Source organism: Astyanax mexicanus, chromosome 11 (genome assembly GCF_023375975.1).
Source record: "Astyanax mexicanus isolate ESR-SI-001 chromosome 11, AstMex3_surface, whole genome shotgun sequence".
Classification (NCBI taxonomy): Eukaryota; Metazoa; Chordata; class Actinopteri; order Characiformes; family Acestrorhamphidae; genus Astyanax; species Astyanax mexicanus.
Genome location: NC_064418.1, coordinates 45384230 through 45401051, shown reverse-complemented (window position 1 = coordinate 45401051; position 16822 = coordinate 45384230). Strand labels below are relative to the sequence as shown.

The following is a 16822-nucleotide window of genomic DNA, read 5'->3' as shown; positions in this document are numbered from 1 at the left end:
GAGGTTTAAAAGCTCTGCATCTTTTTATTGCTATTTCAGCCATTTTTCTCACTTTCTGCAAATAAATGCTCTAAATGACAATATTTATATTTGGAATTTGGGAGACATGATGTTCGTAGTTTATAGAATTATAGAATAAAACAACAATGTTCATTTTACAATTTTCTTATTTATATATCTATAAATAGAGAGAAACATCAGAGAAATTGAAGTGGTCTCTTAATTGTTTTCCAGAGCTGTATTGGACATTAACTTGGAAGATTTCTGAAGAAACATTCAATGAGCAGAAGTCTAATAGTTGTTTGTTTGTCTACACTGTAATGATCCGTGTTTTTCCTGTAGGTGGCAGATGCTCTGAAGGCAGCAGAGGAGATCGGCTACCCGGTGATGCTGCGCTCGGCCTATGCTCTGGGAGGACTGGGATCAGGGCTCTGTGCGGACCAGCAGAAGCTGGAGGAGACTGCACACAAGGTGAGAATCTCGGAGTGTGACCTGGCGTCCACATATGTGGACATCTCACTTTGGGTTGTCTAGACCACAACACGAAATTTTGCTCTACAAGGGCCTGGTGACCTCTTATGAGGCCATTATACTGTCACCTAGTGGTGGCAGAGGAGTTTTACATGTTACAGTTTTGAATTTGTTCAGAAATTTATTCAGAATTTTGTTCAGAGTAAATACAGTAAATAATATTTTTTACTGTATGTCATTGTGTTGAAGCAGCACTTCAAATGATACGTATTGCTCAAAGGGGCACAAACAATTGTTGTTTCTACTTTGTTTTTTTTTGCTGTGTTCAGACACAAAACAAACATATAAACTAAACATATAAAACTAAAGTCCTCATATGTGGACATACATTTTTTAAAGGAAACTTGCAATATAAAAAGATAAATCTTTGTTTTTACATTAACCAGGTGCCATTTAGTCCAAATAGCAAGGAGAAATATAAAATGCATGCTCTTCAAGAGATTTCACAAAACACAATATGTGCGTTGCAATGCTCTTTGCTATCTTACACTCTGTCATCAGTTTTCACGCCTTGCGCCGCGCTGTTAAAATAGTGTCAGAGTTTAGTAATAAATCTACACTGATGGCCGTGGTGGTCTGGAAGTGAGGTGTGTTCAGGTCAATTTTTATGGGGTGTTTCTATCTTGGTGGAGGAAAACACAGGAGCTCCACTGACTGACTAAAACCCTGACAACAGTCAACCATCATAAGTCTATACAGTCTTGCTGTAGGTGTGCCCAGCACGCTGCGTACGCCCCCTCTTGTTAAACACACACACATACACACGGACGCACTGCAAAACGTAAACCTGACACTGTGTCTACATATTATGACAAATTGACTTCCATTAAAGGTTACCCAATAACCATCCTGACGACACTGGATATTTTTGTCTGTAATCTCTGTGTTGTTCCTGCAGGCTCTGGCTATGAGCAGTCAGATCCTGGTGGAGAAGTCTCTGCTGGGCTGGAAGGAGGTGGAGTACGAGGTGGTCAGAGATGTAGCTGATAACTGCGTGACTGTCTGCAACATGGAGAACTTTGACCCCCTGGGAATCCACACAGGTGCAGCTCTCTGTTCTATTCAGCTGGTGTTTACCTTCACACTGTACTTTACGGTGTGGTTAAAAAGTGTACACAAATTCAGAAATCGAAGGAAAACCAGTTTTCATATTTTATTATTTATTATATAGATGTTTTTTTTTTATTTGGTTATGAGTAAAGAAAGAAAATCTGAGTTGAATTTTTGTTTTATTTATTGATGGCTTTTAATTTGAGATTAGATTTTTTTTCATATCGTTTCATTATGAATTTCTTATTGATACATTTTAGTGTGTTCTGATGTTTTAAAGAGTTTAGTGTTTCTGGCTTTGTAGTAAATGTTATACTGTTATGGCTGCAAGTATTGGACCACTGATTTATTTAAAGAAGATGAAGTATTTCTCCCAGATAAATATTGCAATTAGACCTGTTTTATCTACACACGTGTTTATTTCCTAAATTTGATTTCCAAAATGTATATAATTTTACCCCAAATTCCATAAATGGATCAGACATTGGTTATTGGTTATTGGTTACTTACATCTTTCCAAAATTGTAGTTAGATAACTTTTATTTCAAGCAGTGCTACACTGAGAAACCCTGAGTGTTCTGGTAAACTAGGGTGATATTAGCTGCTCCAGCAGTGCTAGCTAGCGCTTAGTGTGGTTTGTGGGCAATGCTTATGCTGCTCCAGCAGTGCTTGCCGGGGTTAGCAGCAGGCTACAGGCCGATGATACTCACCCATGAATAGTAAAAGAGCTAGTGCTTAGTGTGGTTTGTGGGCAATGCTTATGCTGCTCCAGCAGTGCTAGCCGGGGTTAGCAGGAGGCTCCAGGTCGATAATACTCACCTCTGAATGGCTAAAGAGTTAGCGTTTAGCGTGGTTAGTGGCTAATGCTAATACTGCTGAAGAAATAAACTGAAACTCCTGTAAAATGCTGTACTTTGGTAAAGTGGCTTTACTGCTCCTACTTCTTTTACAACCTGACTGGTAAAAAAAAAAAAAAAAAAAAAATGGGAACATTTCCTGTTTTTTTTTTTTTTTTTTTTTTTTTTTTTACCAGTCAGGTTGTAAAAGAAGTAGGAGCAGTAAAGCCACTTTACCAAAGTACAGCATTTTACAGGATTTTCAGTTTATTTCTTCAGCAGTTTTTTTTTCCCCAATACATACAAAGCTAATTGTACGTATACAAGTGTATAATAAAACCTGTGCAATAGGAACAATTTTTTGGAAGAAATACTTAATTTTTTTTTTTTTTTTATCGGGCTCCTCCATCCATATTTAAAGATGAATAGAAGATTTTAGCTTGACAGCATTGCTAAGAGATCCAGTGTCATTGAGATGCCTCCTCACAGCCGGTTAAACCTTTCTGTCTTTTTTCTCTAAGGCGACTCCATCGTGGTGGCACCCAGTCAGACGCTCTCTAACGAGGAGTACCACATGCTGCGAGAGACCGCCATTAAAGTGGTGCGTCACCTGGGCATCGTGGGGGAGTGTAACATCCAGTACGCCCTGCACCCGTCCTCACTGGAGTACTGCATCATCGAGGTCAACGCCCGGCTCTCCAGGAGCTCTGCACTGGCCTCTAAAGCCACAGGGTACTGAGATACTGCTCAAACACAGTTACTGCATTTATTCAGGGTATTAAACTTCTTCCAAAAGAGATGGGACAGGTCAACAAATGGCTGGAAAAGAATATGATACTAAAAAAATATTATGGGTGCATCCTGCAAAGAAGAAACCATATGTCGACGTCATTCAGAGATGGTGCTGTCTTTACTGGACCGAAGCTCATTTAACATTCAGAATCTTGATTAATCTGATCACAGAAGAGTTTTCTATTTTGTCTCAGTCAATTTTATATGAGTTTTAGCCCAGAAAAGACACAAGTTTCTAAATAATGTTTATGGTGGTTCGTTTTTTGCATGTTCCACAATTTTTTGATGCCTCCCTCTGCCAATTTTTGCTTCTAAATGTCTCTCTAAAATTCTCTTTTGATACACAGTCAGTTGTAATTTGCCTTCAATACTTTTCTTCTTTTTTTATTGGTACTATTTACTATTTTAGCAGTCGAGACCAAGACTTTTAGTGCTCAAGTTTTATTTATTTAGAAGATTTATTCATTTCATTATAAAATCAAAATTGTATAAAAAAAATATATGCAGAAGAAAAAAATGCAAATCTCACATAAAATGAAAGGCAGCAGAACGAAGAAAAAAATCTTTTAAAATCTGCCCCTTTTATCCCAAAAATAATTTAGAACAATAGTAAATAAAAAATAAAAAACTAGACTAAACAAGTCTAGACCGTCCAGACTGAGATCAGGAGTATTTTATAGACTGATAAAACCAGATTAAGATATTTTTCATTATACAAATATAAATAAATAAATAAATAAAGGAAATAAGAAAAATAAAATGAATTGGTAATTTAATGAACATTTAAATTTTATTATACATGACATATATATATTCATGAATGATATATTTTGATATGCCTTATTGTAACTTAACAATTATATTGATATAAATAAATGTAATATATATTTTTATAGTTATTAAAATACTGTAGTTATCAACCTTTTTTTTTTAGAAAATTAAACTTTTCAGTAGAAATGATAATAATTCTGTGCCCCTGCTTCTCTAAAAGTTAATCAGTGCAAATCACCCCATAAATATGAACCAAATTTTATTATGTTTTATTTTTTTATTTACCTATATTGAAAAATTGAACACAATAATGATGATTCCCCATTTAGTACTTTTGGGCTGAGATGAGGTGAGGTGGTGATCTTTCCTCATCCTCACCTCAGCTTCCATCACTAAATGCAATCAAATCCTCACAGCAATTCAAACTCCAGACTCTAATAGAAAGTCTTCCCTGAAGAGTAGAGACAGTTCAATCAGTTTAACAAAACAATTTTTTTATATTCTTTTTAAAGAAACATTGAATAAACTTGTGTCCCAACACTTTTGTCCATATTGTCGCTGCCCAATGAAAGCCATATTTCCATTTACAAATGACAACTTTACAGCAGGGAGATCAAACCTTCTTAACTTTGAATTGAAATCAACGTCTAAGGGACAGTTTTTGTGTTCCAAATTTTGTAGACAAAATGGAGATACTTGTTTTTTATTGGACAGTGATGATGTAATGTAGCTTCATGGTTTCTGCAGCTCAAACCTACAATAGCAGGAAACTCTGGGAGTTGGGAACAGAACTGTACAGATTGTTTCTTCAGGAACTTTAGAAACATTAGATTAAAGGTTATCAGTGTCTCATTCAATAAGAGAGGAAAAGAAGAGGATAGAAGAAAGAAAAGAGGATGCCATTGTCTTTATCTTTCTCTTCGTCTTCGTCTTTGTCTTTGTTTGAGCTTCACTTGTGAAACAGAAGTTTCTGGAAGTTGGAAGTGAGCGGTTCACACCGTCTCTGGTCCTGTGTTTGTTGTCGCAGGAATATTGAGAAATATCTGCTGCCAAACGCTCAACACGTCGGACGCCAGACTCTGAAAACACCCGCCCACCGGTCTTGCTGTTTAGTGTGAAATGAATCGGTATATTTAGAAATAAATATGAATCTTTGAGGCTTTAAAGATGAAGGAAACAAAGAGAGAGGATTATTTCCCTTTATTAAAAAGCAGTGAGGGAGAGCAGGAGTCTCACTCTCTTACAGAGCTAATGTAATGCAGAGATTATTAGGTTTTGCATAAACAGCGTTATGAGAAGTTTATTCAGTTTATTCGGTTTATTCAGGGCTTTAAATGGCTCACATCCTCCATTTGTCTTCTATTTTATTACTTTATAAGCTTTAATTCTGATATTTATGCGAGTTTAGGTGCCAAAACCAGTCAGAATACATTTTTTAATGATTATTCTCATATTTAACCCTGTCCAGAATATGCTAGAATCAATCAGGCCATTTAGGACTGATATATTATTAGACATAATTAGTGCTGCACAATATATTTAAATAAATATCACAACGCAATATTTTAAAAGTGAAATATATCTGGTCCCACTTTATAATACATGAAGTGTCTCTAATAACTGTGTAGTTACACATTAACAACCTTGTAATAACTACAGTTTAACAGGTTATGTATTTACACATGAATGTCACTGTCAATTAGAGATATTTTCTTATCTTCGCATGATAATCTGAATTATCAGTCACAATCAAAGCACTGAGTACTGTCGGAAAAAACAGAAGTTTATACACTGTTTATAACTGATTACACACAAAAACACCCAATATTACATGTGCAAATTCACACACACGTTATGAACGTAAAGAAAGAAAGGAAAGTACACCTTGACAAAAAAAAAAAAATTGACAAAATTGACAATGACACTATGCAATTACCTATATATAAGCCTATATAACTGTAATAAATCTGTAACAATGCAAACGTCATCAGTAGTTACAGTATATTACATGATTCTGGGGGCGTTATACCCATCTAGCTCAGGCCTGGCGTCTGGCATGATGCTAGTAGATTTGGTTATTTTCTGCAGAAAGGCTTATTTTATTAGCAATACTTCTCTAAAGCTGCTTTACATATACTAGTGCATCTCAAACAACTTAGAATATTATTGAAAAGTTTCTTTATTTCAGTGATTCAGTTCAGACCAACACCAGCAGATGACATGACTCTCCAAACCATCACTGATTGGTGGAAACTTCACACTAGACCTCGAGCAGTTTGGACTGTGTGTCTCTCCACTCTTCCTCCAGACTCTGCTCCCTTGATTTCCTTTAAATGAAATGTAAAATTTACTGATGATCAGTGATGGTTTGGAGAGACATGTCTGTCATCTGCTGGTGTTGATCCACTGTGTTTTATTATCAAGTCTAAAGTCAGTGCAGTTTTGTTTTCCCACAAAATCTTACAGCACTTCATGCTTCTTCCCTCTGCTACTGACAACTTTCATTTTCCTGCAAGACTTGGCACACTGCCCACACTGCCAAAAGTACCATTTGGTCTTATATAATATTCTAATTTCCTGAGACACTGTTGATTATGGCTTACAGCCCATTAAAACTCAATCAACAATAAAAGGAATAAATGTTTAAAATAGATCAGTTTGTGTGTAATACATCTATATAATATATGAGTTTCACATTTTAAACTGATTTAATCAGAAATTCAACTAGATTACATCAACTATGCATTACCAAAACTACAAGGGCTTGCAAAAGTATTCATACCCTTTGAACTTAAAAAAAATTCTATTTTGTAACCTTGCAACCACAAACTTAAACGTATTGTACTGAGATTTTAAGTTATTTTAAGTGATTTAAGTAAATCAAAATGATGTGCAAAATGTTAATCAAAAAAAATCTGAAAAGTGTGATGTGCAAAAGTATTTAGCTCTGAAACTGCATACGCAGCCTTCAGAAGTCATTCATTATTTAAATGCCCAGCTGTGTGTAGTTTAGTCTCAGTATAAATACACCTTTTTGTATCAACCTCAATAGTTTGTTAGAGAACAATAGAGGAATAGTGAACAAACAGCATCATGAAGACCAAGGAACTGAAATGGAAAAGTTTTTTTGCAGCTGCAAACCTACGAAGACATGAAAGTAATGCTTTTATTTTCTTAATTTAACCCTTTAACAACACCACACCTCTGTTTCTGTGCTCCTCACTCTTCCTCCAGGTACCCTCTGGCATTCGTAGCAGCTAAGCTAGCGTTGGGCATCCCTCTGCCCGAGATTAAGAACGCCGTGTCGGAGAAGACCACCGCCTGCTTCGAGCCCAGTCTGGACTACATCGTGACCAAGATCCCTCGCTGGGACCTGGACCGCTTCCAGGGCATGTCCCAAGAGATCGGCAGCGCCATGAAGAGCGTCGGAGAGGTGAGACACTCCGTACTTGTCTCACACTCACTTACACGATCACTATCACGATTCCAGCACAATTAAAGAGAATAATTACCTATTATTAACAATCGCTTCAATAATTTTGATAACAAGCTACAGTGGTATAAAACAGTATGTGCCCACTAGGGGTGGGCGATATGGCCCTTTCCGCGATAACGATACTCTTGGCGATATGACAAAACACCTGAATTATTATTATTATTTTTTTGGAGAATACACTACTGCAACTAAATTAAAAATAAATTCTATTATTGCATAGACATGAAAAAATACAAAAAAATTATCAGATTTATAACAGAATTCAATGATCCAGAATGTCATGGTACTAATTATCCTAACAATACACTTCAGATGTCTCCATATATCCAGGATTAAAGTAAAATAAATGATACTGGACAGATATAGTCTCTAGATATAGATATATAATGGGAAATGAGAACAGTATGATAATTAGAGGTAGGTAATATGACAATATTTCAGGGTAAAATATCGTTCACGATACTCAAAAATGCTGGCGATATTATTGTGTACAATATGATATTGCACACCCCTAGTGCCCACCTATAGATTTCTTTTTTTATATATAATTTTAGATATTTAATATCAGAAAAAGATAACCTGAGTAATTATAAAAAATGCTTTTTAAATGATAATCTTATTTAAGGAAGAAAAAAAAAATCAAACCAATCTAGCCCAGTGTAAAAAATGAAAGTATTTGCCCCCAAAACTAATAACTTGGTTGACTGCAATCAAGCTTTACTGATAACTGACAACGAGTCTTTCACATCTCTGTGGAGGAATTTTGTTTCACTCTTCTTTACAGAATTGTTTTAATTCAGACACATTGGAGGATTTTCCAGCATAAACTTTCTGTTTAGGATCATCCACAGCATCTCAATCATTCAGACTTTAACTAGACCCTCCAAAACCTTCATTTAATTGTTTATTTTTTTGGCCATTCAGAGGTGAACTTGTTTGTGTGCTTTGGGTCATTGTCCTGCTGCAGAACCCAAGTACTAAGCTTGAAGTCAGTATGGAACAGATGGCCGGATATTCTCCTTCAGGATTTTCTGGTACACAGCAGAGTTCCTGGGTCCGTCACACTACCACCACCATGTTTTACATTCAGTATGATGTTATTTTGTGTTTTGCGCCAGATCTAACGGGACACACACCTTCCAAACAGTTCCACTTTTGTCTTGTCAGTCCAAAGAATATTTACCCAAAGTTCTGGGGATCATCAAGATGTTTGTTGGTAAATGTGAGACGGGTCGTTGTGTTCTGCCTTGGAGACCATTTTCAACCAGTCTCTTTCTTATTATTGAATTATTAACAGTGAGCTTAACTGAGGCCTTAAGTGAGACCTGCAGGTCTTTAAATGTTGTTCTCTTGGGTTTTTCTGTGACCTCCTGGATGAGTTGTTCATGCCCTTTTGGAATAATTTCGGTCTGCTGGCTGGTCACTCCTGGGAAGGTTCACCAGTGTTCCGTGTTTACTTTATTAGTGAATAATAGCTTTCATTGTGGTTCTCTGGAGTCACAAAGCTTTAGAAATGACTTTATAACCTTTTCCAGACTGATAGATAATCAATTACTTTGTTTTCTCAATTGTTGAATTTATGTTGTTTTGTGAGATATTTTATCTGTTTCATGTTGTCAGACAGATTCTATTTAATAGATAAGTGATAAGAGATTTCTTGGTGATTCTACAGGTCTTGATTCAGTAATCAGGCCTGGTTGTGGTTAGTAGTGAAATTGAGCTCAGCTTACCAAAAAGTGTGATTAATCACAGTTAATTTACAGGGGTGTAAACCCTTTTTCACAAAGGGCTAGATTGCTTTGGATAGTTTCTTTTCCCTTAATAAATGAAATCATTATTTTAAAAAGTGTTTTTTATATTTACTCAGGTTATCTTTCTGATATTACAGTTTATTTGATAATCTGGAAAATGTAAGTATGACAAAAAAAGCAATAACATTTATTCACAGCTGCTCTTTATTTATTTTCCTCTCGTCTGTCTGTCTGTCTGTCCTCGTCCTCCTCCTCCCGCTGGGTCTCAGGTAATGGCAGTGGGTCGCACCTTTGAGGAGAGCATCCAGAAGGCGCTGCGGATGTGCCACCCCTCGGTGGACGGCTTCGTGCCGCGGCTGCCCCTGAAGAGAGCCTGGAGTGAGCAGTGCGACCTGCGGCAGGAGCTGGCCGTGCCCTCCAGCACTCGCATCTTCTCCCTCGCCAAGGTACCTCTCGCGTCTCGTCTAACACAGTAACACTCGCAAATTTATGGAGAAGATTCTTTATTAACTGTGGCCAGGTGACAATTTATGCACATATATGTAAGGAGCAGCATGCTCAGCTACTATAACTACATACCGGTTAATGATATGATGTTTGTCTGACTGAATTATATTCAGTTAAATACATGTTTATGCAGTATATCTGCTATATAGTACTAGTCAAAAGTTTAAACTCAACTTATCATTCAGTGCTTTTATTTATTTATTTATTTATTTATTTATTTTTCCTACATTATAAATGAATAGTGAAGTGATCCAGACTATGAAACAACACATAGGGAATCATGTAGTAACTTAAAATTACTGTTAAACAAACCAAAATTAATACGCTGTGAAACATTTAAAAGCTCTTATCTGTGGAGATGTTTACTTGCGCTTTCTGAGGCTGGTAACTCTTTTAAACAGGATAAACTTATCCTGTGCAACAGAGAAACTCTTGCTCTTCCTTTCCTGGGGCGATCCTGATGAGTGCCAGTTTCACCATATAGTATTAGAATATAGTTTGACTGACCGTTATTTCTTTAAGTATTTTTTTTCTTTACTTAGTTGAGTAGTTCTTGCTTCTCATAATCTGGATTAGATCATTGCTCAAATATTCACTATTCACTGTATACCTGTAACTCTACCTCTTCACTACTTTACTTTAACTGATGCTCTCAAACACTTTACTAAGAGACAAGAAATTCAAGTAAATAACTCTTGATGAGTTCAGCACAGCTGTTAACTGAAAGCCGGAATTCCAGGAGACCCTCATAAAACTGACTGAGAAAATCCAGACAAGATGTGAAACACTGTATAATCTAAACTTTTAAAGATTTTCAAATATTCATATTTTAACATATTCTGGTTTGTTTAACACTTTTTTGTTTACTAAATATTTTCATATGTTTTTCTTCATAGTCTGAATGACTTTAGTATTAATATACAATGCAGAAAAAAATATATATATATATATTTAAAACAAAATGAATTTTATTTGTGTCCAATTCTTTGACTGGTCATTTTTCTGTTATTTAAAGTGTTAAAGTATTATATGGTGTGACCCATTATATCAGTAACTGTATAGTAAATTATGATATAAAGAATACAAATGAGGTTATTATTTACTGAAACTCTGTATAATGCTAAACACATTGTTTCTAAACATGTTTACTGAGAACTAAATGCAAAATAAAAAACAATTATGATAAATTACAGTCGCACTACATGACATTTTGTAAGGCCACAGACGATTTGTCTGGATGATCATGTAATAAAACACTTACATACACTGCTTGGCCAAAAAGAAAAAGTCACCCACACAAACTAATGTTTAGTTTCAACGCCTTTAGCCTTTATCTTTAATTGTAGCTCATGTTCACTGTGGCATTGTTTCAATAAGCTTCTGCAGTATCACAAGATTTGTTTCCTGTACTATGAAGCATAAAAGTGCTGCGCCTTTAAAATAGCAATCCGCCAAAGTCAGAGCACACCTGGCTGCAGCAACCCAAGATCATTTCTTAGTTAGTTCCAGGTGGACACTTTTCTTTTTGGACAGATGGTGTATAAAAATGTCTACAAAACATTATTAATGTTTGAATAATTGCAAAATCTACACTTTTAAAATTGTTGTGTTGAAAATCTTGATATGTGATTGACCTGGTTAGATCTGATGCACAGACACACAAAAAAAAAAAAAACAAACAAAAAAAAACACTACAGGCAGTTTTATATCTGGTGTTGTGCTGCATTATATTTCATAATTTTCTGAATTCTTCACCGTTTCTGCATAAGTTTGTAGGGTGAGGCAGAAAGCGAGTGGGCAGAATGCGAGAGTAGCCTTCGGTCATGTTGCCGTTTGCCTGTTACACAGCATCTGCTGCAAAATTCATGCAGAAATTTGCTTATTCAGTGGCCACAGGATGCCATGGATCTTTCTCCTCATTATACTGAGGAGAGTTCCTCTTCTCTCCTCAGTCTCTGCTGATGCATAAACATTTAGAAAGTGTAGAATTTGGGACTGAATCCATTTTTGATCAGCAGAGAACAGAATAGTGGAGTAGAACTAATTAATTAACTAATTCTGCAGTGTTTAAAGTAAAGACTTAATAAAACGCTCATATTTTAGTGCAGTAATTAATCATCGCCTAAAGATCTGCTTGTTTGGAGTTTATTACATACAGAAACTATAATTACTGAACATTTAGTCGTGTACATCAAAACGCATATTAAATGCAGCATTATTATTTACCATAAAATATACATGAAAAAGAAAAAAAAAAACTCTTCAAAACAATCTTTCAGATTTTTTTATTTAACTATTTAAAAATTCCAAATAAAAATATACTCATTTATAGCATTTATTTACAGAAAAATTAGAAATGATCAGAAACTCATTAGAACTCATATAATCCAGAAAAAAAGCGGAACTCATATAATGTGCCGACCCCCCCCCCCCCCTCCCCCCCTCCAAAAAACTAGTTATATATTTTACTTGCAAAAACGATATATATTTTAACTCGGAAGAAGTTCAGACATCAATTATTACTGTAACAATCCTGATTTTTAATCACAGCTTGATCATGTGTCTTGACATCATGTTCTTCTCCATTAGTCTTACACATTGCTTTTGGGTGACCTTATTCCTTATACTCCTGCCTCAAAAAAATCTAGCAGTTCAGCTTAGTTATCTTACAATAATGAAATTATTGACTTATCGTACAATTTATCTTATCGGCCTCAATATTGCTCAACCTGATATTGTCGGATGTGTTCGGTTGCATGATTATTTATTATTATTATTTTTTATTATTATACATATGACTGAATTTCACCAGTGTGAACACACAATATGGACTGCAATGACTGAAGGTTTATTGCTATTTAAAGGTTGTAATTGCTAATTACAATTATGCTATAATGTTAGCATTATATTAGGGGTATTAATGCTTAGGTCATAAAATGACAATAATATTTTTTAATGCAGTAATTAGTCATTATGACAGGTCTACACCACGTTTTTAATCATCGTAATTCATTTTGTGCGTTATTGTTTGCTGTTATTTTTGTTGTTTTGGTCTCAGAGTCTCCTTGAAAATGCTCCCTCACTTTTGGAGAGCAGCCTGTTCCTGTTTGAAACTGAATATTTCATGAGCGTTGAATGAATTTATTGGTGCTGGCAGATTTATTAAGAACTAATGGTCCAAATTGTATCAAGCCACGAAATATCAATAACTCTCAAGGTTGGCCCTGCAATAATAGCTGCACTGTAATTCCGTGTTGGTCCCTGGGCGCGTAATTTCCCTCAGACCCGCTTACGTCCCCCGCCGAACAGCCGGGGCCGGCCGGGGCCGCGTGCTGATTGGCCGACGGCTAGAGCGGACCCCTCGCCACAGCAACAGCGGGCCACAGCTCATTGGGCAGCGCGTTTTATATTCATCGGAGGCAGCGAGCTCACAGCTTGCAATCAAGAGCCATTATTCCTCATTTAACAATGACCCAACAATTTGCCGTAGATCCTAATTTGCGGAACAACTGGCCTCTCTCCGTGATTTTTTGTCTTGTTTGAGCTCTGATTGGCTTATTTTCAGCAGCCAATTTAAAGCGTGCTGATCTTTTCTCAGGCCCTGCACGACGGCGTCACCGTGGACCAGATCCACCAGCTCACCGCCATCGATAAATGGTTCTTGCACAAACTCAGACGCATCACCGAGCTGGAGAAGCACCTGAGTCAGTACGACAGGTGCGTATATAAGACTACTGTACAGTACAGTACAGTTCACCTGTGTGTTCTAGGGGCCGGACGATATGATTTATAAAAACTCTAAATGTATATCTCGATATACATAATAGAAATTGTGATTGGACACACCTTATTTAACGTTTTTTTTTTCGATGTAATATATTTTCTACATTTTAGATTAATATTAAATACTAGAAAACAATTGAAGCACAAATATGGAATTATGTAGTAAACAGTAAAAAAGTGTTAATCCTCCACATTAATCCCCTGATCTAAACCTGATCAACTGAGATAGTGATTTGGCATCCATCCATCCATCCATCCATCCATCCACTTATCCATCCGCTTATTCATCTACTTATCCATCCATCCATCTATTCATACATCCACTTATTCATCCATCCATCCATTTGTTAATTTGTCCATCCATCTATCCATCCAACAATCCATCCATCCATCCACTTATCCGTCCACTTATTCATCTACTCATCTATCCATCCATCCATCCATAAACTTCCCCATCCATCCATCCATCGATCCATCCACTTTTCTATCCATCCATCCATCCATCCACTTTTCTATCCATCCATCCATCCACTTTTCTATCCATCCATCCATCCACTTTTCTATCCATCCATCCATCCATCCATCCATACACTTTTCTATCCATCCATCCATCCATCCATCCACTTTTCTATCCATCCATCCATCCATCCATCCACTTTTCTATCCATCCATCCATCCATCCATCCATCCACTTTTCTATCCATCCATCCATCCATCCATCCACTTTTCTATCCATCCATCCATCCATCCATCCATCCACTTTTCTATCCATCCATCCATCCATCCATCCATCCACTTTTCTATCCATCCATCCATCCATCCATCCATCCATCCATCCATCCATCCACTTTTCTATCTATCCATCCATCCATCCATCCATCCATCCATCCACTTTTCTATCCATCCATCCACTTTTCTATCCATCCATCCATCCACTTTTCTATCCATCCATCCATCCACTTTTCTATCCATCCATCCATCCACTTTTCTATCCATCCATCCATCCATCCATCCACTTTTCTATCCATCCATCCACTTTTCTATCCATCCATCCATCCATCCACTTTTCTATCCATCCATCCATCCATCCACTTTTCTATCCATCCATCCATCCATCCATCCATCCATCCACTTTTCTATCCATCCATCCATCCATCCACTTTTCTATCCATCCATCCATCCATCCATCCACTTTTCTATCCATCCATCCATCCATCCACTTTTCTATCCATCCATCCATCCATCCACTTTTCTATCCATCCATCCATCCATCCATCCACTTTTCTATCCATCCATCCATCCATCCACTTTTCTATCCATCCATCCATCCATCCACTTTTCTATCCATCCATCCACTTTTCTATCCTTCCATCCAAATATAAGTAAATGTTCTTAAACAAATCAAAGTTTCCACAGTCAGAGTCCTGTGGGCTTTTATAAAGAACTAGAGGATGATGGACACTGTAAACTCTGTGCAGCAACAGATTCAGAGCTTCTGTCTCTGATTTTACTTTATTGATCTACAAGGTGTTTCAGCTGTAGGTAGGAGTGTGTAATAATAGAGTGGAGGACAGTGAGAGATGAAACACAGTGTTTAAAAACTCCAGCAGCACTGCTGCTGTATCTGATCCACTCAAACTGTACCAACAGCACAACACACTCTACTCCTCAACACCTCATACACCACCAGCACCACCATGCTAATCACTGCTAATCACTGCAGTGCTGAGAATAAATGACCAACCACCCAAATAATAATAATAATAATAATACTAGTAATAGCTGCTCTGTGGTGGTTTTCTCTCCTGGTAGGCTAGATAATGGGTGTAGAAACAGAATAAGACAACTGTATTTTTTATATATATTGATATTTTTACGATATATTTCAGCATTTTTACACTTTGAAATCCACAGAGAGCGACACATACTAGCTTGACACTCTGTGGTCTCCACTAGGTGGCAGTGTGGACACATTTTCTACTGTTAAACTCCAGTCCCTCTACCGACCTCCCTGACTGTTCTCACTGCTCATCTCCGTACTTCTCCATCCCTGCAGTGATGCTTTCGCTGTTTAGTAGTAACAGAATCACTCGTCACACTGAAACTGATAAGCAGGAACACCTTCACATGCAGCCTGTGACGTACAGCTGCGTCTGGAGCGTCAGAACGGCCTTTTGAAACCCAGAACTTACAATTCCGAGTTGGGTTTCACAGTAAAAAGTGTGAATTATGATTTTACTGCTGCTTATTTGAGTATAATTGTCTTAGAATGCTTTCTTTATAAAAATACAGGCATGAGTTATGGGTGGGCAATATAGCAAAAAAATAAAAAAAATACTTCTAAATACTACCAAAAATGAAACCAAGTACCACATACTTTACATATCAAAATTTCCCTGTAGTACCAGATACTACCTAATATTCCCCCAAAACATACTCAAAAATAGTCATACTAACCAAACTACTACCCAAATGCGGAAAAATAGGACTAATAAATACTAATACTACTGTCAAACACTACTAAACACTCCAGAAATACTATCAAATACTACCCTATACTCCATAAAATGCTACCAAGTACTACACAATACCAACATTTTACCAAATACTATTAAATACTATCAAGAACTACCAAAAATTAAACCCATAAGCACCAAAAATTATAACACATACTACCCACTACCCCCAAAATGAACACTATCCAATACCCAAGGATGGTACCAAATATTGTCAGTGCCACCAGATAGTACCTAATACCCCCCAAAACATATTAATAAAATTTTAACATAATTACTCCTCAAAATAAAGTTAAATAAAGTGCTAACCAAATTACCAAAACCTAACAAATACTATTAAAAAAAAAGTATCGCATACTACACGGTACTCCCCAAAATATTTACCAAATAATACACAATACTTAATACAAATACAAAATATTATCCAATTGACCTGAAAACAGTTCTAAATACTACTCTATACTTTACACTATAGTTCCGCATACCAAACACATTACATTATACTTTCAATTAATGTAAACTTCCTGTACAACACAACATGCAACGCAAAAATACATCCCAAAATACTATGCTACCAGTAAATGTACTAAATACCATCAGAAAATGCTGTCACATATAAACCATAAAATGACCATTCTACCTAAAATGACCAATTCTACCATAACACAGTACTACATATGATCAGTAGTGCTCAATATTGTACTCAATATAACCCCCAGTTGGCTACTAGCAGTGAGTATGGTAACATTCAGTACTGTTTTGTCTACTGTAGTTTTATTATTCAAGTAA

The 16822-nt window shown here is 36.4% G+C and overlaps 1 protein-coding gene across 1 annotated transcript in view; it reads left to right on the top strand.

Annotated features, from left to right (window-relative positions):
* cps1 (carbamoyl-phosphate synthase 1, mitochondrial) overlaps positions 1-16822 on the top strand; it is a 92680-nt gene that overhangs the window by 15073 nt on the left and 60785 nt on the right. Inside the window, exons 16-21 of the mRNA XM_022680069.2 lie at positions 343-471; positions 1430-1574; positions 2939-3149; positions 7215-7413; positions 9497-9673; positions 13333-13451. Of these exons, the coding sequence (XP_022535790.2) occupies positions 343-471; positions 1430-1574; positions 2939-3149; positions 7215-7413; positions 9497-9673; positions 13333-13451 (980 nt within the window). The remainder of the gene's footprint in view (positions 1-342; positions 472-1429; positions 1575-2938; positions 3150-7214; positions 7414-9496; positions 9674-13332; positions 13452-16822) is intronic.